Consider the following 19,977-nt stretch of genomic DNA (forward strand, 5'->3'; position numbering starts at 1 on the left):
GCGGCCCCCGCGCGCCTCATCCCGGCGGTCTCCGCGCCAGGCACTTCCGGCGGCGGCGGCGGCTTTCGGGAGGAAGTGCCGGTGGGCTGCGAGGGCGGAAGCGGTGCGTTGGCCGCTCTAGCCGGTGAGGCCCGCGGGGTCTCTATGGCTGCGGCCGGGAAGCCCGCGCGGAGGCGGAGGGGCCCCGCCCGGGCGAGGGGGCGCGATCTGGGGCGACAGGGCCGGGGCCCGAGGTGACAGGGCGAGCGGAGGCGGGCTGGGGCCGGGGAGGCCGGGGGTTGGGGGGGGGGAGGGAGAGGGGTGACCTGGGGGGCGGGGCCGGGGAGCGCCGGGCGCGGAGGGAGGGGAGCCGAGGCCGCGGGGCCAGCGGCTTTTCCACTCGGAGCTGATGGCCTTGCCGGCCCTTTTTCTCGTCCCCCAAACGGGAGGGAGAATAGCAGGCTGCGGTGAGGACTGCGGAGCGCAGCTGTCGGCGCAGGGCGCGGCGTCGGCCCCGCAGGGGTAGCCCGGCAATAAGGGCGGCAGGTCCGGGACCCCTCGGCCTGTGTTCCTTGCAGCTCTGAGGCCCCGAGGACGCGCCCCTGCCTTCGTTCCGTCCAGGATGGACGAGGAGAGCCTGCAGACCGCCCTGCGGACCTATGACGCCCAGCTGCAGCAGGTGGAGCTGGCTCTGGGAGCCGGCCTGGATCCCTCGGAGCTGGCCGACCTGCGCCAGCTGCAGGGGGACCTGAAGGAGCTGATCGAGCTCACCGAGGCCAGCCTGGTGTCCGTCAGGAAGAGCAAGCTGCTGGCCACGTTGGACGGAGAGCACCCAGCCCGGGGCGATGCCGAGTACCTGGCTTTCCAGGAGGCCGTTGCTGAGGGGGCGCAGGGGTCTGTAGCCCCCAGGGCAGAGCTGGAGACGGCTCCTGAAGGGGAGGCCAGGCCGGAACCCAGCAGGCCTGGGCAGGAGGAGGAAGAGGGCGAGGACGAGGAGGAGGAAGAGTGGAGTGGGAGGAAGGTGAACGCCCCCTACTACAGCTCCTGGGGCACCCTGGAGTACCACAACGCCATGATTGTGGGCGCAGAGGAGGCGGACGACGGCTCGGCGGGCGTGCGGGTCCTTTACCTCTACCCCACTCACAAGTCTCTGAAGCCCTGCCCGTTCTTCCTGGAGGGCAAGTGCCGCTTCCAGGAGAGCTGCAGGTAAAGCCTTTGCATCTGGGGGCCCACGGAGTGGGGGAGGAGGGGCAGGCTCAGGGTCGCAGTGGGTCCTCTGCCCGCAGGGTGCCGACAGAGAGAGGGCTTTGGGGGCCGTGGATCCTCACAGCCGTGTCCTCGTTTACGTGCCCCCTGGATTTCCGTGGGCAGATGGGGAAGTGTGGCAGGGCTTCCCTTGCAAGGAACGGCCCCCCACCCGCCGCTGGTTTTGTTCAGAGCGAAGCCCGCTGCCGTACAGGTCCCCGCCAGCGCCCCGGCCCCGCCACCCAGCCTCCTGGGTGGCCGGCGTCTGCCAGTCTGCTTCAGCGCTTTCCCCCGTGCCGTGTGGCTTTCTCTGGCTTGTCTCAAAGCGGATTCTAGAAGTTACTGGTTTTTTCACCTATGAACACTTAAGGACGTACCCCAACGAGATTGTCAGTCACGTTTTGTTTACGTGGAAGTTTCCGTGGCTGTCGGAACGACGTCTTCTGTTTCTTAAGTGTGTAACTTTGCCTTTGCTCCTTTTCACTTTGTCTTCGGAAGGAACATCTGCTGAAATCTCTCGCAGGTAATTTTGTTTTTTAGTCAGTAGTGCGGAGCCACCGTTCCTAGGTCTTGGGTTGGCGTCTTTCCTTGTAGGCTGCCGCCGGGCCCATAGCGTTATCTGGCACGTTTTTCCTTGCTTCTTTTTTTCTCTAAGTTCTACTGAAGCGAAGCTTATGTACAGAAGGGCGCGTCCATCGTAGGTGTGCCCGATGAGCGTGCGTGGAGTGGACGCACCCACGTGCTGGGGAGCAAGTGGGTCAAGGAGCAGAGCAGTGAGCCCTCTGACCTCTCTGCCGTTAGTCCCTCTGGGGCACCTCCACGCCCCTGGCGACGCATCCGGGCGCTGCTTCCTCTGGGCCAGGCCCTGGTCCCAGACTTCCGCGTGCGTGAACTCATCCGTACAGCAGCCCTGCGAGGTGGGCCCTGCAACGGCCGAGGTTGCCGGGCTCGGGGAGGTGGCGCGGGAGCCCGCGCCGGGGGACAGGCCAGCTCTGAGATGGCCCCTAGGTGCTGTACCTCCCCAAGCTGCTGCTGCATTAGCTTTAGGCCTAACGCGTCCGGCAACAGCGCTCGCCTCCACCTGGGAGCAATCAGCGATTTTCTCGCGTTTCCTTTGCGTTTTTAGAAATGATATAAAATAGGTAGAGTTGAAGCACCCTTTGACTCCCCACTCTGTTACTGCCCCCTCCCCACCCCAGGGGGCTGTCACCCTCACCACTCCATTGTGTTTCTGGTGTGTGTTCTTCACAGATGCGAGCGTATATGCGAAGGCTGCATGTTTGTGCTGGTTTTTTTCTTTTCATGTTTAATACACGCGTGTTTAACGTTTGTTTTGGGAAGAGAAGGAGACACAGAACCCGAAGCAGGCTCCAGGCTCTGCACTGACGGCACAGAGCCCGTCGAGGGGCCCAAACCCACGAACCGTGAGCTTATGACCTGAGCCGAAGTCAGAGGCTTAACACACTGAGCCCCCCAGGCACCCCACGTTTGTGCTGTTTTTAAAACAAGTGTATCACGCGGTGTGGTTCATTTTGTAATTGGGTTTGTTCACTAGGCACGTTTGTGAGGGGCAGCTGTATCGGTGTTTACAGAGCTGTCTGGTAACTGCTGGTTTTCTTGTGAAATGCTACACTTTATTTATTCTGGTTCCTTCGGGGTGTTTTCCAGTTTTCATTTATACAAACAACTGGCTGTGAACGTCTCAGTGTCTTTTCTGTTCCTGCTGAGAATTTCCCCGGGACGGGACGTCGCCGGGGTGCAGAGTACATGCAGTTTCTGGTCCCAGGTGTCCTAGTCCTTTAGTCCTTTTCTTCAGTCTTCTCTATAACCACCAGTGGGGACATTATCCAGCTTGCAGATTCCTGCCCGCTGAAAGCTGGGAAAACGGTGTCATGATTGGATTTGTGTTTTCTAGATGCTAGTGAGGTAGAGTAGCTTTCCACACGTGTGTTGTAACTTAGTCTCTACGTTTCCATCTCCTCTGTAAAACGGAAAGGAGAACTGGTTTTCACAGTGGTTGGGAGAGTGAAAGACGTCAATGTGTGCAAAGAGTCTAAGATAGCACGTCACGCGTTGTAAGTTCAGAGTGGGTACAAACTTTCATCTCGCCGCAAAATAAAATCAGACGTGGGAAGTAAATTCATAGCCTGGGGATTACCGTAGCCCCCTGGCCATCACCACTCGGTGAGAACTGCCGCCACCCCCGAGGCCCCCTCCGTGCACCTCAAACCAGACATGGCCTGCTCTCAACTACAAAAATCACCACTCTTCCAGACTTTTATTACAATCACCTCTCTGTGTTCCTTAGGGCTCATCACTCAAGTGTAGCTGTTTTGTAAGTGCCCTAGTGTAGTCTCGCTCACTAAGCTGCCGTGTCTGAATCTGGCTGTCCACACCTTTCTGCCTGCCTTTCCTGGCCTCACAGTTTATCGAGGGAGTGGGCCCTTTGCCCCGTCACTGAACACCCCTGGTGGGGTCCAGCACGTCCCTCTGCGAGCGGGCAGCTGCAGCCGGGGACCATACGCAGGCTCACACCCTTTGGCAAGACAGCGCGTACGGTTCTTTCATCAGGAGCTACTTGCTGCCTCGTTTGGTGACATTCGCAGTGATCGATCCCTTGGTGATAAGTGCCCGATCCACTGATGTGGTGGGGATTGCAAAGCAGACATCTTTCAGTCCATTTGCATTTATTACCTTTAAAGAGGCTTTCCGTCATCTGTGGTTTGGCGACCCAGTGTTAACAGTTCACATAGGAAATGCAGGACAAATGCTGGATTTTCCTGTTTGTTTTCTTTCTTTCTTTCTTTCTTTCTTTCTTTCTTTCTTTCTTTCTTTTTCTTTCTTTTTTTCTTTCTTTTTTTTTCTTTTTCTTTGTTTTTTTCTTTTCTTTTCTTTCTTTTTCTTTCTTTTTTCTTTCTTTTTCTTTTTTCTTTTTTTCTTTCTTTCTTTCTTTCTTTCTTTCTTTCTTTCTTTCTTTCTTTCTTTCTTTCTTTCTATAGTGTATTTGAAACCAAGTTAGTAACATAATAGTGTATTAATGGTTTCAGGAGTAGAATTTAGTGATTCATCATTTACGTACAACACCCAGTGCTCACCCCAACAAGTGTCCTCTTTTTTTTTTAATTTTTCTTAATGTTTGTTTATTTTTGAGAGAAAGAGAGACAGAGCACAAGCAGGGGAAGGGCAGAGAGGGAGACACAGAATCTGAAGCAGGTTCCAGGCTGCGAGCTGTCAGCACAGAGCCCAGCAAGGGGCTTTAACCCACAAACCGTGAGATATGACCTGAGCCGAAGTCGGACGCTTAACTGATTGAACCACCCAGGCATCTCCAACAAGTGTCCTTCCTCCTTAATGCCCATCACCCCCTTTAGCCCATCACCCCCCCACCTCCCAGCCAGCAACCCTCAGTTTGTTCTCTGTATTCGAGAGTCTCTTATGGCTTGCTTCCTGCTGTTTTTATCTTATTTTTCCTTCCCTTCCCTATGTTTATGTGTTGTGTTTCTTAAATTCCACCTATAAGTGAAATTGTATGATATTGGTCTTCTCTGACTTATATTGCTTAGCACAATATGTTGTAGTTCCATCCACGTTGTTGCAAGTGGCAAGATTTCATTCTTTTTCATCGCTGAGTAATGTTCCATTGGGTATATATATACGTATACCACATTGTCTTTATCCGTTCACCAGTCTGTGGACATTTGGGCTCTTTCCCTACTTTGGCTATTGTCAGTAGTGCTGCTATAAATATTGGGGTGCATGTGCCCCTTCGAATCAGCATCCTGTATCCTTTGGATAAATTCCTAGTAGTGTAATTGCCGTGTCATAGGGTAGTTCTGTTTAGTTTTTTGAGGACCCTCCATCCTGTTTTCCAGAGTGGCTGCACGAGCTTGCATTGCCACCGACAATGCAAAAGAGATCCTCTCTCTCTCTGCATCCTCACCGACATCTGTTGTTGCCTGAGTTGTTAACGTTAGTCATTCTGACAGGGGTGAGGTGGTATCTCATTGCGGTCTTGATTTGTATTTCCCTGATGATGAATATGTTGAGCATCTTTTCGTGTGTCTGTTGGCCACCTGAATGTCTTCTTTGCAGAAGCGTCTGTTCATGTCTTTGCCCATTTCTCCAATGGATTATTTGTTTTCTGGGTGTTGGGTTTGAGGAGTTCTTCATGGATTTTGGATACCAGCCCTTTATATGGTATGTCGTTTGCAAATATCTTCTCCCATTCTGTCGGTTGCCATTTAGTTTTGCTGATTGTTTCCTTCGCTGTGCAGAAGCTTTTTATCTTGATGAGGTCCCAGTAGTTCATTTTTACTTTTGTTTCCCTTGCCTCCGGAGACGTGTTGAGTAAGAAGTTGCTGCGGCCGAAGTCAAAGAGGTTTTTTTCCTGCTTTCTCCTCGAGGATTTTGATGGCTTCCTGTCTTACGTTTGGGTCTTTCATCCATTTTGAGTTTATTTTTGTGTCTGGTGTAAGAAAGTGGTCCAGGTTCATTCTTCATGTCGCTGTCCAGTTTTCCCAGCACCAGTTGCTGAAGAGACTGTCTTTATTCCATTGGATATTCTTTCCTGCTTTGCCAAAGATTAGTTGGCCATATGTTTGTGGGTCCATTTCTGGGTTCTCTATTCTGTTCCTGTTTTCTTTATGTAGTTTCCAAGATAACGAGTTGGTTTTCTTTCATGGTGAGAAAGTAATAAATTAGGTTTAAAAAAAAATATTTCCAAGGGCGTCTGGGCGGCTCAGTTGGTTGAGCATCTGACTTGGTTTCAGCTCAGGTCATGATCTCACAGTTTTGTGGGTTCAAGCCCCACATCAGGTTCTACACTGGCAGCCCAGAGCCTGCTTGGGATTCTCTGTCTCCTTTCTCTCTGCCCCTGCCCCACTTGCACTGTCTTTGTCTCTCTCAAAATAAATAAACTTAAAAAGATGCTTTTAAAATATTTCCAGTATCTTTATGGACTCATGGATTTCAATATATTTGACAAATTTCAATCTCTTGAGATTCTGATCCTTATTGAGATTCAAGCTGTCCCATCTGGAATCAATGACGTCTCCAAGAAGCCCTGGCTTTGTTTTTTTCTTTTCCTTTTCTCTTCTTTTCTTTTCTCTCTTTCTTTCTTTTTTTTTTTTTTTTTTTTGAGAGAGAGAGAGAGGGCGCAAGTGATCGAGGGGCAGAGAGAGAAGTGGGGCTCACCCGGGGCTCATGTTTTACACGAAGCAGGGCTTGTGTTCACCCAAAGTGGGGCTCGAGCTCACCCGACATGGGGCTGAAACTCATGAACCACGAGATCACGACCTGAGCTGAAGTCGGATGCTTAACCGACTGAGCCACCCCGGTGCCCAGCCCTGGTTTCCTTTAATGGGAGATGGTTTTACAAGACAGTGCAAGCACTGGGATACTCTTTGTTACTGGGCAGTCATTGTCCTGGGTCTTTTCAGTACACAGAGCTAAGAAGTCTAGGTGGACCTGTGCGTCTGCGTGTATAAGCGTGTGTGTGCACACGCCATGCACCTATTTTTTAAGGACAGAATACCTTGTGAATTCATACTCCTCTTTCCAATTCAGATCAGGACTGTGGCATTTTTACTTGATCTTCTCTGGACCACATCTTTATTTCCTTCTCTGGTTCTCAAGGGCATGGCGGACCCTAGATGTCCCATCCGGACTTCTTGGTTTCATCTTGTCTTTCTTACACACGTGACACTGAGAGTCACAACAGCCTCTCTTTGGTAGGATGACTGACGACTACCTCGTGTGGTCCTACAGTGTCCGACCACACAGTGTCCCATGCCATCATCTTTCTCTTACACTCAGCCATAGTTCTAGAAAGAATTGCGTGTTTCACGCTCACCAGCGTCCCACGTGTTGGTGTCTTTCTAGTCAGTTCGGTTGTCTGAGGCTTATTTTCTATTAGATTCCTCAGGATGGGCTCACGGGAATAACATTCCCAGAGATCTGGCACGCTGATAAATTTTTGTGTCTTTTAGTCTTTTTTTTTTTTTAATTTTTTTAAAATGTTTTTATTTATTTTTGAAGGAGACAGAGACAGAGCATGAGCTGGGGAGGAGCAGAGAGAGAGGGAGACATAGAACCTGAAGCAGGCTCCAGGCTCTGAGCTGTCAGCACAGACCTGACCCGGGGCTCGAACTCACAAAACTGTGAGATCATGACCTGAGCCGAAGTCAGACGCTTAAGCGACTGAGCCACCCAGGCACCCCTGTGTCTTTTAGTCTTGAAGATGAGTTTCGTTGGATATGAAATGCTCAGCTTGAACAACTTGCTTTGAATGTCTTAAATATGTTACTCTGTTTTCTTGTTATGTGAGATATTGTTGAAAAGCTTAATAGTGATCTGACTTTATTTCCTTTATAAATCACATGCTCTAATAGTGTAAGGTAAGGGTCCAATTTCATTTTTTTGTATGTGGATGTCGCTTTTCCAGTGCTATTTGTGGAAAAGACTGGTCTTTCCCCATTGAGTGGTCGTGACCCGCTTGTTGAAAATCCATCGATTATGCACGTGAGGGGTTACTTCTGAGCTCTGTCTCCTGTTTCATCCGTCTGTACGTCTGTGTTTAGGACAGCACTACCTTGTGATTGAGCTTTGAAATCAGGAAGTGGTAGTTCTCCAACATTTGCTCTGTTTTTCGGGATTCTTTTGGGTATCGAAGATCCTTTGCAATTACATGTGAGTTTTAGTATTTATTTGTTTATTTTTAACTTTATTTGTGAAAGAACATGCGTGTGTGTGTGTGTGTGCAAGCAGGGGAGGAGCAGAGGTAGAGAGAGAGAGGGGGGGGGAGGGAGAGAGAGAATCTTATGCAGGCTCCATGCTCAGTGCATGTTCCATCCCCAGACCCCGGGATCGTGACCTGTGCCAAAATCCAGAGTCAGACGTTCAACCGACTGAACCACCCAAGCGCCTCTAAGGCTTCATTTGCATCCAGCACAGAGCCCGACACAGGGCTTGAACTTGACCATGAGATCAAGTCCCTGAGCTGAGATCAAAAGTCAGATGCTTAACCTACTGAGCCACCCAGGCACCCCCGTATGAATTTTAAAATCAGCTTGTCTGTTTCTGCATAAAAGACCATTGGGATTTTCATAGGGATGTATGGAAACCGCGGATCAGTTTGGGGACTGTTGCCATCCTGACAGTTTTAAGTCTTCTGACCATGAACATGGGACGTCTTTCTATTTATTTAAGTGTTCTTTTATTTCAACAGTGTTGTATAGTTTTCAGGTTTTGGTCAAATTTATTTCAAAGTACTTTGTTCATTTTGATGACATTATAAATGAAACACTTCCATTTTTTTTTTAATTAAAAAAAAAATTTTTAAGTTTTACTTATTTAAGTAACCTCTGCACCCAACGTGGGGCTAAAACTCATGACCCCAAGATTCAGAGTCACATGCTCTTCTGATTGAGCCCAGCAGGTGCCCCTATTAATTTCATTTTTATTATTTTTGTGTGTGTGTGAAAGAGCACTCACGAGTTGGGGAGGAGCAGAGAGACAGAGACAGAGACAGAGAGAGAGAGAGAGAGAGAGAGAGAGAGAGAGAGAGAATCTTAAGCAGGCTCCACACTCAGCACAGAACCCAGTGCAGGGCTTGATCTCGTGACTGTGAGATCAGGACCTGAACCAAAATTGAGAGTCGGCTGCTTAACCGACTAAGCTACCCAGGCGCCCCAGATTTCGTTTTTAGATTGCTCATTGCTAGTGTATTAAAATACAACTGATTTTTGTATGTTGATCTTGTATCCTGTGATATTGCTGAATTCATTTATTAGCCCTAATAGGACTTTCTATGGATTACTTAGGATTTTCCTCTTTAATTTAAAGTTGTTGTTTTTTTTTTTAAGTTTATATATTTGTTTTTGAGAGGGGGGGGGGGGGGGAGGGGGCGGAGAGGAGGGAGAAAGAGTCCCAAGCAGACTCCACACCATCAGCACAGAGCTCAGCTCAGGGCTTGAACTCACAAATTGTGACATCATGACCTGAGCTGAAATCGAGAGTCAGATGCTTAACCAACTGAGCCACGCAGGCTCATCCCCTATTTAGGATTTTCTATACAGATATTCCCCCACTTTTCAAAAGTTCATGTTACCCCACTTTTTATGAAAAATCTCCATTAGTAACTTTCAACATATTGTCATCGTTGGACCCAAAATAAGTCTCTTATAGATAGCATAGAATTTGATGATTCTTTTTACCCATTTTTCCAGTTTTGCCTTTGAATTAGAGTTTACCTCACTTACATTTAAAGTGGTTACTGATGGGTGGCTGGGTAGCTCTGTGGGTTGAACAGTTGACTCTGGATTTCGGTTCAGGTTATGATCTCGCGTGGTTCATGGGTTTGAGCCCCGCATCGGGCTCTGTGTTGACAGCTCAGAGCTTGGAGCCTGCTTCAGATTCTGTGTCTCCCTCTCTCTGTGCCCCATCCCCACTCATGCTCTGTCTCTCTCTCTCCTTCAAAAATAAATAAAAACATTAAAAATTTTTAAAAAATATAAATAAATAAGCATTTAAAAAATTACAAAAAATTATTTTAGAAATTAAAAATAAGTGGTTACTGATGGGGAAAGACATCTCGGTCATTTTGTTCTTTGTTTTCTTCTCTTTTTGTTTTTAGAGATTTTATTTTTAACCAATCTCTACACCCAACGTGGGGCTCAAACTCCCAACCCTGAGATCAAGAGTCACACATCCCTCTGGTTGAGTCAGCCCGTCACCTCCTTCTGTGTTTGCTGTAGGCCTTCTTTGTGCCGTTTGCTTCTCAGTGCCTCCGTTAACTGTTTTCCTCAGCAACACGGGCTTGTACGTTTACCCACGTAGTGGCCTGTGTCAGCGTTCGCATGGCTTGAGTTACCGTCTCGTGTCCTTTTGCTTTGGTCTGAAGGACCCACACGGGCACCCCTTGTGGGGCAGGTCTGTTAGCAGCAGACTCCCTCAGCTTTTGTTTATATGGGAATGTCTTAATTTCTCTTTTGAAGGATAGTTTTGCCAGAGATAGAATTTTGGTTGACAGGTGGTTGTTTTTTTCTTTCAGGACTTTAAATCTGTCATCCCGCTGCCTCTTGGCCTCCATTGCTTCTGATGAGAAATTGGCAGTTAGCCTTCCTAAAGATCCCTTGTACATGAGGAGTGCCTTCTCTTTTGCTGTTTTCAGGATTTTTTTCTTTGTCTTTGGGCTTAAGGAACCGTAGCTCTAACGGGGTTTTAGTAATGTGGTGAGATGTGAGGGAGGGAAGCAGTCTGCGGTCCTCCAATCAGATCCTGGTGCCTCTGGATCATGACCCTCACCCCCCACCCCCGTCAGGTGGGGCAGGGTGGCCAGACTGGGCTGGATTTGGGCGTTTCCCTGACCTCCTGTGCAGTTAGGCTCTGGTTCGCCAGTCTCCCCTGAGGACGGGCCTTGTTAGGAAGAGCCAGTGCTCTGAGGTTTTCAGAATATGCCCCCTTCCCCTCCCTCTGTTGGGGCACAAGACGAGTTTTCTCCAGTCTTCACCCGAGTAAAAGCCACAAACTCTGGAGGCTTCAACTCAGACTTGTCCACACCCAGCCACAGTGAAGGTTGTCTTTCTACTTCCGGGTCCTGCCGTGGTGACTGCTGGCGGGTCACTGGTCTGCTGAGTGGTGATTCTCCACATTCACCTTTTGGCCTCCAGTTTGGCATAGCAGTTTGCTGCGTGACCTCACCTCTCTTGCAGATCTAAGAAGAGTTCTTGAATTTTGGTTTGTTCGGCCTTTCACCTTTGGTTGGAGCAAAGGGGCAACTCCCCAGCTCCTGACGTGCAGACCGGAAGCCAGGGGTGTCTGGTCCGATGAGGGTTTCATTTCAGCTGTTGACTTCCCAGCTCTGCAGATTCTCCTTCCTCCCTTTTACACACTTTGCGTTTACGTTTCAAGAATCCGTTTCCTGAATCACCTTCATACGTTTCTAGTTAGTTCTTGGAACATACGCTATCTGTGTTGAGGTCTTTGCCGCATTCGGCACTTGGGCCCACTCGGGTTCTCTTACCTGCTTTTGTTCCTAACTGTGGGTCACACCTTGCTGTTTGTTTGCGTGTCTCGCAAGTTTTATTGAAAACTGTTCGTTTCAGGTAATACGTTGTAGCAACTCTGGACTCTGAATCTTCTTCCTCAGTATTTTGTTTCATTTTAGTATGTTTTCTGGGCCCGCGTTACAGAGTCTGTACCCCTCATAGGGTGCAGCCTCTGATACCGCTACTCAGATCTCTTAATATGTGTTTCCTTTTTAGCCTGGCTCTTTGGGAGTCACTGCTGTGTCTGCATAGGTTAGTGGCCAGCCAGTGATTTAGGCAGAAGTTATTCTCCAACACTCTTGCCAAGGAGGCTTCTCCCCATCAGTCAGTCAACTGATGTGCGCCGGGGCGGGGGGCACATCCATAGTTCAGCCAGCCCCCAGTCTCTCTCTGTTTCCACTTAGCCGTGGCGTCTCTTGGAGCCCCCGATACGCGCACATCGTTTCCGAGAGAATCGGGGATGCTCGCGGGTGGAGCCCTTCTGTGGTTCTTTCGTGTTCAGGGTCTCTACATCCCTGGTAAATACCTCCCTGTGACACACCAGTGCCCGCTCCACCCGGGCTCCCAGCACGAGCCATCGGTGTTCTCTACTGGTGTTCCGGGCCCTGGTCTCTGCCCCTGTTGCGCTTCCGCCCCAGGGGCAAGCAAGAGGCAGCCCCCACAGCGAAGGCACAGGCGCTCCCTGCTCCCTTTCCGCCCCAAAGTTGGGCGTTTCCTCAACTGTGACGACTGATCTGTGTGTCATCCGGTTCGTTTCATTTCCAGAGCTCTGAAGCTGTGAGTTTTGACAGCGTCGCTGAGGTTTAGCCTTGTTCTTCTATACTTGGCCACGGCTGGAACCAGAACCTTCCTTATAGTTCTACATGCTTGTTTTCAGGTTCAAGGGTTATGTATTCTGGAATGTATTCCTGTGAATGTTGTGATGCAGGAGATCGAGTTGGGTTTTTTATGTGGGAAGCCGATTTCTAATCTTTTCCTTGTGAAGCCAGCCCCCCCTCCTTGGATGCCTTGTGTGTGGCTCTTTGCCCGGCACACAGCACGGTGCTCTTTTCCATTCCACCCATCAGCCTGACCATTCTTCTCTTAGTTTAAATTCACATTTGTGGATATGCCAGTCACTATTCCCTGGGGTTAGAAATTTAGGTCATTTCCAGGGCACCTGGGTGGCTCAGTCAGTCGAACAGCTGACTCTTGATTTTGCCCCGGCTCGTGATCTCAGGGTCGTGGGCTCCGTGTTGGACCTGCTTAGGATTCTCTCCCTCTGCCCCTCTCCCCCGCTGGCATGCTCTCTATCTCTAAGATAAAAACTTAAAAAAAAAAAAAATGTAGGTTATTTCCAAGTCTCTTGTATTTGGTTAACATCTTTTGGGGCACATCGTTGCATACTTTCATTATTATTTTTCTAGAATCATTTCCTAGAACCACTTTCCCAGGTCAAGGACTGTACCGAATTTTCAGGCTTCTGTTATCACCGGAGAGTCCTGCGGAAAAGTGTAATTGGTGGTGTCTGCGGGTGTGTGTGTGTGCGTGTGTGTTGAAGTGGGTATTTAGTTGGATTCAGTGGGGTTTGTTAACACACTGCGTCCTTCTCGGTTGAGGAAGGGTTTTCAAGCGGAGTCACTTCTGCAGTACGTTTGGGGCCCAGCCTTGCAACTGCACTCGGTCATTGGCAGTGTCCTGAGGGCCTGAGGACGGTCCAGGACGAGAAGGAGCTGCCTGGAATCCCGCAGGGAGGTGTCTGCGGCCATCTTTGCCCACCCCTTCCTTGCCGTTCCCTCTGTCACTGCCGATTCCTGCCCGGAAGGACTGCCTGCCACGTGTCACCGAGTAAATGCCAGCCCTTGATTGCTTTTGTAGGGTTACAACTGTTTCCTCTTTGAAATGCCGGCACAGTAGAGTGGATGTGTGGTTGTCTTTCATGCCTTTATTTGGCAGAGTTGAAGCTTGTAGTCCTTTGTCCCCACGGTTCTTCTTCTCTCCTCCTCCTCCTCCTCCTCCTCCCTCCTTCCCCTCCCTTCCCCTCCCTTCCCTCTCTCGGTTTTGGTTTTAATCTCACTGGTTCGCTGATAACTAAAGGTCAGGACATCACTGTTGCAAGTGGGTTCTCCTACGGGGTTTGGGAAGGACTCCGTCCTGTGAGCTCACACGCACAAACACACCTGCCTTGATCATCTGCTCGTGCCGGGGGCCTCCTGTCTGGTGGGGTTCACACCGCTGTCTGCCCGCCACGTCGTTACTGTAGCCCAGAGAGCTGGAGCGTAGCGGAGACATCTTGTCCTCAGAGCGGCCAGACCCGCACCGAGACCGAGAGCGTGCGTGCCTGTGTGTGTGCGTGTGCATGGATACGTGTGTCTGTTTGTCCCCCGTCTCTCCCGCCCTTCAGGCTGCGGCCCGGGCCGTGGACATGGCCCTGGGTTCACTCGCCCCTGCTGTGCCCTGTCTGAGCCCCTGCCCCCCGTGGTTCTCTTGGCAGGTTCTCCCATGGGCAGGTGGTCTCTGTCGACGAGCTGCGCCCCTTCCAGGACCCGGACCTGAGCTCTCTACAGACTGGCTCTGCGTGTCTGGCCAAGCAGCAGGATGGCCTTTGGTACCCAGCCCGGATAACTGGTGAGGCTGCCCTTCCGGGAAGGCCCTGTCCGTGCTTCACGTGTGATAATTCCTGTAGGGACCGCTCCTTTGGTTAGGCGTCAGGACTCTGTTCCGTGCCCAGAGGAGCAAGACCACCCTTGACCTCGGCCCCACCTTCCTTCCGACTTCCAGGGTGGTTCCTACCACCTGTTGAGGCCACTGATCTGGCCTGTCTTCGTCCCCTGCCTCCAGATGTGGATAGCGGCTACTACACAGTCAAGTTTGACTCACTGCTGCTGAAGGAGGCCGTGGTGGAGGGAGACAGCATCCTGCCCCCACTGCGCACAGATCCCACAGGGTCCTCGGACTCAGACAGCGGCGATGCGGACGACCCCAGCTATGCCAGAGGTACGGCGGCCGTCCCCGAAGCCAGGAAGGTGGGGCATGGGGAGGCAGTGGCGGCAGCAGCCCGAGAGGCTTCCGGCTGGCGGGCACCGTGAGCATCTCGCCAGGGGGCTGGAGAGTGTGACCACAGTGAGGCGGGCTGTGTTCAGGGGGCTGGGTGCAGTCGTGCTGTGGAGGCATGGAGACACACCCTAGGGGGTGGGGGGAAATGTGACCACGTGCGGGGTCTTGTCTTCAAGGAGCACATGTGACCACTACAGGTCCACACCCTGCAAACCAAAGTTGTGGCTGCCGGGCACATGGGGTGTGGGAAAGGACCGGTGGGGCGTGGGGGTGCGGGAAGGAGTGGCTCCTTCCACTAGGGTCCCCACACGGGCCGGGTGTCCGCGTGTCCAGGCAGCCGGCGGGCAGGAGAGTTTCAGAAGGGCACCCGGCGGGGCCATCCCGCCCTCCCGAGGGGTCAGTCAGGATGTAGGGGGGAGGCGTTCCAGCGGGATCTGTTCTGTGAGTTGGTGGGTTCAGAAAGCCCGTGTCCACGGTAGCGGAGGGGAGGACTGAGCCGTGAAGTAGGCGATGACTTTTTACAAGGGGACGAGGGGAGCTCCCTGCTCCAGAAGGTGGGTCAGGGGAGAGCCCGTGTGCCGAGGAGCTGCCATGTGACCTGTGGGGGGAGGGCCGGAGTCTGCCGTGCCTCCTGCCTCAGATTCACGGGCCAACGACAGGTCTGGGCGACCAGCGGAGAGCCCGAGGTGCAGGGGATCACGGCCCCGACCCAGAGCTGAGCTCGGGGGCTGATGCTGGCTGCAGCCCGGGTGCTCCGTGGGCAGTGGGGCCCAGCCGTCGCCCTGTTTCCCGCAGTGGTGGAACCCAGTGCTGCCGACCACGGGACCTGCAGCTCTGCTTTCGCCGGCTGGGAGGTGCACACACGGGGCATTGGCTCCAGACTCCTTGCCAAGATGGGCTACGAGTTTGGCAAGGGTGAGTATGTGCTGCACTGGGGCGGCGGGTGTCACAGCGCAGCTCAGGGGTCCCGCGGCAGTAGCGCTAGCCCTGTGTGCCCCCAGGTTTGGGCCGACATGCAGAGGGCCGGGTAGAGCCCATCCATGCCGTGGTGCTGCCTCGGGGGAAGTCGCTGGACCAGTGCGCAGAGATTCTGCACAAGAGGACGAAGGGCAGCAAGGCTGGCGTCCAGAGGCCCCCGAAATGCCCGCGGAGAGGGGGTGGACGCCCTCCCCCTCGTAGCGTGTTTGACTTTCTGAACGAGAAGCTACAGAGCCGGGCCCCTGCGACCCTGGAGGCGGGGGTGGCCTCCCCAGGGAGGAGGGGCAGTAAGGAAACGTACCACGCCAGCAAGAGTGCCAAGCGGGCCCTGAGCCTGCGGCTCTTCCAGACTGAGAAGAAGATCGAGCAAGCCCAGCGGGACATCCGGGGCATCCAGAAGGCCCTTGCCCGCAACACCGGCCGGTACGTGGGGGCCAAAGTCAGGGCAGAGGGCCGCCCCAGGGTGGAGATGCCTTCGGCCCACAGCTCACACGCAGGAGCCTGCTCTGACCCGAGGGTGGTGGCTGTCTGAGGAGGGTCTGGATGACGGGAGGAGGACGGGCAGTGGCCACGGTGCTGTGGGGGCTCGGTGGCCGTGGCCCAGCAGCCGATCCTGAATGGCAGGCTCCTCTCTAGGCACAGTGTGACGGCAGCCCAGCTGCAGGAGAGGCTGGCGGGAGCCCAGCGGGAGCTGGGGCAGCTCCAGGCCCAGGAGGCAGGCCTGCAGCTCGAGCAGAGGAAAGCAGACACCCACAAGAAGATGACGGAGTTCTAGAAACCCCGGGCACACACAGCAGACAGAGCTCAGGGACCCCAGCTCCTGGCTGCCTTCTGGAAGACCAGCCATCACCCAGCAACCGGATGCCGCTGGGAGAGGGGCCGGCCTGCTGCCAGGCCAGCCCCCACAGTCAGCCTTCTCGCTGGCCCAGGGCACGTGGACGCTGCTGAATGGAGACGGCCCTGCAGGGCTCACTTCTGGACACTTGCCTGCCCGTTGGGCCCACCTGCCAGTGTCTTAGGGAGTCTCTTTAGCAAGGACATTAAAGTGTTGTGTTGTGGTGTCTTTCAGGCTTGTGAGGTTTTTGGGGATAAAGGGATCTCTGCACAGGACCGTGGGTCCGGGCTAGGGGGTCCTGAGTGAGGCTGTTGCCCCCTGTCCAGAGGCAGAGGGCCCAGAGGGCTGGCATTCTCTTCGTTCTCTGGGATGGGGTTCTGCCAGCTGGTCTGAGGGGGGTCAGAGTGCCCCCCCCGTTGCCCGACACCCACTAATGTGTGGGGCCTGAGGCCACAGCATCAAGGAGAAGCTTGCGGCTGGTGAGGGGCCCTTGGGAGGCACTGCTAATGAAGCAGAAGGCTCTGGCGGGGTGGGTTGGAAGTCTGAGAGGCAGCGTTCAGCCCAGGGCTTGGTGGCCACGAGACCGCCCAGTTCCCGTGCTGTGCCTGTCACCTCACCAGCGCAGGCCCACCTCCTCGTGGGTGGAGACCACGTGAGTCAGGCTGCTGGAGCAGGTGCTGGCTTGCTGCACACACCCACCAAGTAGAGTCTAGATCCCACACGGGGGCTACGGCAGGAGCAGCGGCAGCAGAGGGTTGAGCGGCCGCGTGTCGAGATGTGGGGAGATGTGGGGAGATGCGCTGGCAGGAAGTGGGGTGGGGAGCTCCGCTGAGGTCTGCACAAGGGCACCTCTGAAGGTGCCCAAGCCACTGGGCCTGCTCCAGCCGGGGCCGAGGAGGAGCTACCGTGCGCAGGGCCTTGGTAAGTGCCTGTTCCCGGCCTCTAGCCCGACTGGGACCCCAGACCCCTTGGTGGCCTCCTGGGGGCAGCTGAGGGCTGGGGTCTGGGAGGACTAGGCCCTACCAGGTTGGGGCACTGGGGCCAGGTTAGCCAGCCTGGACCCTCTTGCGAGGTGAGCCCACTCCCTGGGTCTGGGCAGACTGGTCCCCATCTCCAGAGACACCCCACCCCCTGTCTCTGTGCTACGAAGGGTTGTGCTGACTGCGGGATAGAGCTGCACCCCAGCAGCTCTAGAATCCCAGGAAGCAGACAGAGCCGATGACCGGGACAGTCGGAAGGGAGAGAGAGAGCCAAGGGAGAAATGGGGTGGGGTTGGTCAGGGGCCAAAGCAACTTCCCCCTGCCTGCTGACCCCTCCCCTGCCTTTCCAGCCTTTCAGGGGGCCAAGCTCTGCAGTGGATGGCTAGGGGGGCATCCCCTGCGTCTGTGGCCTGTGCCTTGGAGGGCCAAAGGTGTGACCTCAGGGCCTCCCCGGGTCCCAGGCTTAGACTACGGTGAGCAGAGCAGGCCCTTGGCTTGGTCGCAGCTCCCCTGCCCCTCCTCACTGGCCATGTTCAGCTACCACTTGGGTCATCCACACCGACTTAGGTACTCGTGAGGCCGAGCAGAGCACACCTCCTCGCGTGTCACCAGGGCCCCCCAGCCAGAGTTAGGAAGGTGGCTGCTGGGGCTCCGTCCTCCATGCTTCTGCAGGAAGGAGGGGCCGTGGAGTCTTGGGGTTTCCTGTGTGCTGAGTCAGAGCACCCAAGGGGGAGGGGACTGCCCAGCAGCTTGAGGTGCAAAAGTAGGTAGGGCTCCCAGGTATGTGCCCGTTCCGTCAGTCAGCCCCCAGCATCCCTGTCTTCTTGCCCCAGGCCTAGCTGTGGCTTCACAGGATGGGGCCACAGGTGCCCTCGGCCCCTCCTGTCCTCTGGGTCCTAGGGTGCCTTGCCTTGTTCCTCTGGCTGTGGACACTGTGCACAGCCTGCCACAGGTATGTTCATCCCTGGCCCGGGTTTGGTGTGGGGTAGGGCTCCAGGCGGGTCTGGCTCTGCACGAGCCTCCCTACTAGACCCTGGGCCAGAGGCTGGCACCTCAGTCCCCCGTCTCTGCCTCCCTGGCCTGATGAGCCCCTTGCCCCTAGGAAGCGGGTGCAGAAGTCGCGGGCCGGGCCCCAGGGCTGTGTGATGCCAGTGGAAGTGGTGAGTGCCGGGTTGTCCCCGGGGCCAGGGTGGGGCCGACACGGGACCCACCAGCCTTCCTTGTCCCCAGTCACTGCTGAGACAACACCGCCTCTGCTCCCTCAGCAAGTCAGACACCAGACTGCATGAGCTGCACCGGGGCCCAAAAAGCTGCAGGGGTGAGCCAAGCCGGGAGAGGCGGACGGGGCTGCGGGGGCGTGGGGCTTGCATCCTTAGGCTGCTCCCAGGCTACCCAAACAGCTCCCCATCCCCAAGTGACCTCAGTCTTGACCCCAACCCTAGCCCCTCGACCTGCCAGCGTGGATATCCTGCACCCGCGATGGCTGGAAGTGCCCAGAGGCACCAGCAGACCTCTGACAGCCTTCTCACACCGAGAACTGCCCCGGGCGACGCCTGCTGCCACCTTGCCCTCCATCTGCCCCGAGGCCACCTATTCCAATGTGGGGCTGGCTGCCCGCCCTGTGGTGTGGGCAGGGGCACGGCTGACCAGCAGCCATGCCAGGCCCGGGCCTGAGGCCGGACCCGGGGTGGCTGAGTATGCCTGTATCCAGAAGCTCGAGGGAACAAATCAAGGCCCCCAAAGCCTCAGGCAGTGGAAGGCCGAGGTGACCCCAGCTGTTCAGGTAAAGTAGAGTGGACGGGGTAGGGTGGGTGGGGAGTGCTTGGTGATGTTGACCCTTCCCTGAGTGGGCTTCCTCTCTCCAGGTGGACATCCTGTACTCCAGGGTTAAGAAGCCTAAAAAGAGGGACCTAGGACCTGCCACAGATCAGCTGGACCCCAAGGGCAGAGGAGAAATTCCGGCTCTGGGAAGTGACCAGGCCTACGAGACCCTCCCACTCAGGGGCCTAGGCATGGATGATGGCCTCCCAGACAATGTGTACGAGACTATCCAGGAGATGGGGGCCCCTGAGCACCGGGAGCCCTCTGGCTGTAGCTATTAGCATAAGAAAAGAGGACAGAGGCAGGGCATGGGGGCTCCCTGCTTCCCCAGTTTCAGCCCAGAGAGGGGCATCCAACCCCCATCTGCCTTGAACAACCAAGTATAGACGGTCCTCCTTCCAAAGTAGTGCCCAACGCCTATTCCCTGCCCCTCCCCCCCACAGCTGGCAGCGCAAAGTCCAGATGTCAAGGCTTCTAGCCTGTGAGGTCCCTGGGGGTCCTGGCCCCCATGGCCTCTTGGCCTTTCGCAAGATCTTAATAAATACCCAGCACAGGAAGGATGAATACAGCCGTTCCTCGCAGTCTGCTCTTCTTGAAGACCCGGGAAGGTTGTCGGGGATTGTCTAGAAGGACCCTCCTGCCTGGGGTGCCTGGGCACTGTCACCTGAAGCTGTGCTTGGCTGGTCAGTTTCAGAAGACGGTGTGGTGAAGGGAGGCAAACCCCAGGAGTGGCGGTCCCCAAGCTCATTTGGTCTCAGCAGGGGTTGCAGCCGGCCCTCAAGCTGGCCGCCCCAGGGTGGGACTTGGACCCTGAACACTAGAGAGGGCCTCGCCACGCAGCCCCTGGTGTTACATAAGGTGTGGGGGTAGGTGGGCAGTCGTGCGTTAAAGAATAACCTGGTCCCGGGAAGCCCGCCAAGGAGACGCGGCCCCTTCCCCGGATCTGGCAACTCCGCGCGCGGGCACACCCGCGAGTAAGCCGGCCCTCCCCGGCGGCGGGGTCCCGCAGGCACCGGCAGCTCCGCAGGGGCGAGGGGCCGGCGGGGGCTCGAGGTGC

General features: G+C 54.6%; 3 protein-coding genes across 8 annotated transcripts in view; all 3 read left to right on the forward strand.

Moving 5' to 3' along the window:
* The first annotated feature begins 7 nt into the window (after positions 1–7).
* Positions 8–16,352, forward strand: ZGPAT (zinc finger CCCH-type and G-patch domain containing). Of its 2 annotated transcripts, none has more exons than XM_040459934.1 (7): positions 8–124; positions 558–1,185; positions 13,744–13,877; positions 14,091–14,246; positions 15,102–15,221; positions 15,308–15,707; positions 15,921–16,352. In XM_040459934.1, the coding sequence occupies exons 2-7, from the start codon at positions 602–604 to the stop codon at positions 16,057–16,059; spliced, it is 1,533 nt and encodes a 510-aa protein (XP_040315868.1). In that variant the 5' UTR covers positions 8–124; positions 558–601; the 3' UTR covers positions 16,060–16,352. The 2 variants fall into 2 exon arrangements, with proteins under 2 accessions (XP_040315868.1, XP_040315867.1); XM_040459933.1 differs by lacking the exon at positions 8–124 and adding an exon at positions 131–233.
* A 33-nt stretch (positions 16,353–16,385) lies between these two features.
* On the forward strand, positions 16,386–19,491 carry LIME1 (Lck interacting transmembrane adaptor 1). 5 transcript variants are annotated; one of them, XM_040459937.1, is made up of 6 exons: positions 16,953–17,040; positions 17,933–18,051; positions 18,202–18,259; positions 18,330–18,417; positions 18,542–18,882; positions 18,965–19,491. In XM_040459937.1, exons 2-6 carry the CDS (start codon positions 17,954–17,956, stop codon positions 19,199–19,201), a joined length of 822 nt encoding a protein of 273 aa, XP_040315871.1. In that variant the 5' UTR covers positions 16,953–17,040; positions 17,933–17,953; the 3' UTR covers positions 19,202–19,491. The 5 variants fall into 5 exon arrangements, with proteins under 5 accessions (XP_040315870.1, XP_040315869.1, XP_040315872.1 ...); XM_040459936.1 differs by lacking the exon at positions 18,330–18,417 and having other exon boundaries at positions 16,386–17,040; XM_040459935.1 differs by lacking the exon at positions 18,202–18,259 and having other exon boundaries at positions 16,386–17,040.
* Positions 19,229–19,977, forward strand: part of SLC2A4RG (SLC2A4 regulator) — a 9,380-nt gene continuing 8,631 nt past the window's right edge. Inside the window, exon 1 of the mRNA XM_040459758.1 lies at positions 19,229–19,300. Coding sequence (XP_040315692.1) covers positions 19,229–19,300 — 72 coding nt within the window. The remainder of the gene's footprint in view (positions 19,301–19,977) is intronic.

Source organism: Herpailurus yagouaroundi, unplaced genomic scaffold (genome assembly GCF_014898765.1).
Source record: "Herpailurus yagouaroundi ecotype Mexico unplaced genomic scaffold, PumYag 246, whole genome shotgun sequence".
Classification (NCBI taxonomy): Eukaryota; Metazoa; Chordata; class Mammalia; order Carnivora; family Felidae; genus Herpailurus; species Herpailurus yagouaroundi.

Bases quoted from the DNA above. Each gene is read 5' to 3' on its own strand.
- ZGPAT (XM_040459934.1), top strand. From the start codon at position 602: ATGGACGAGGAGAGCCTGCAGACCGCCCTGCGGACCTATGACGCCCAG. The intron at 13,878-14,090 runs GTGAGGCTGCCC...CCCTGCCTCCAG, and splicing joins GTACCCAGCCCGGATAACTG to ATGTGGATAGCGGCTACTAC. The intron at 15,708-15,920 runs GTACGTGGGGGC...GCTCCTCTCTAG, and splicing joins CTTGCCCGCAACACCGGCCG to GCACAGTGTGACGGCAGCCC.
- LIME1 (XM_040459935.1), top strand. From the start codon at position 16,905: ATGTGGGGAGATGCGCTGGCAGGAAGTGGGGTGGGGAGCTCCGCTGAG. The intron at 18,418-18,541 runs GTGAGCCAAGCC...CCCCAACCCTAG, and splicing joins GGGCCCAAAAAGCTGCAGGG to CCCCTCGACCTGCCAGCGTG. The intron at 18,883-18,964 runs GTAAAGTAGAGT...TCCTCTCTCCAG, and splicing joins AGGTGACCCCAGCTGTTCAG to GTGGACATCCTGTACTCCAG.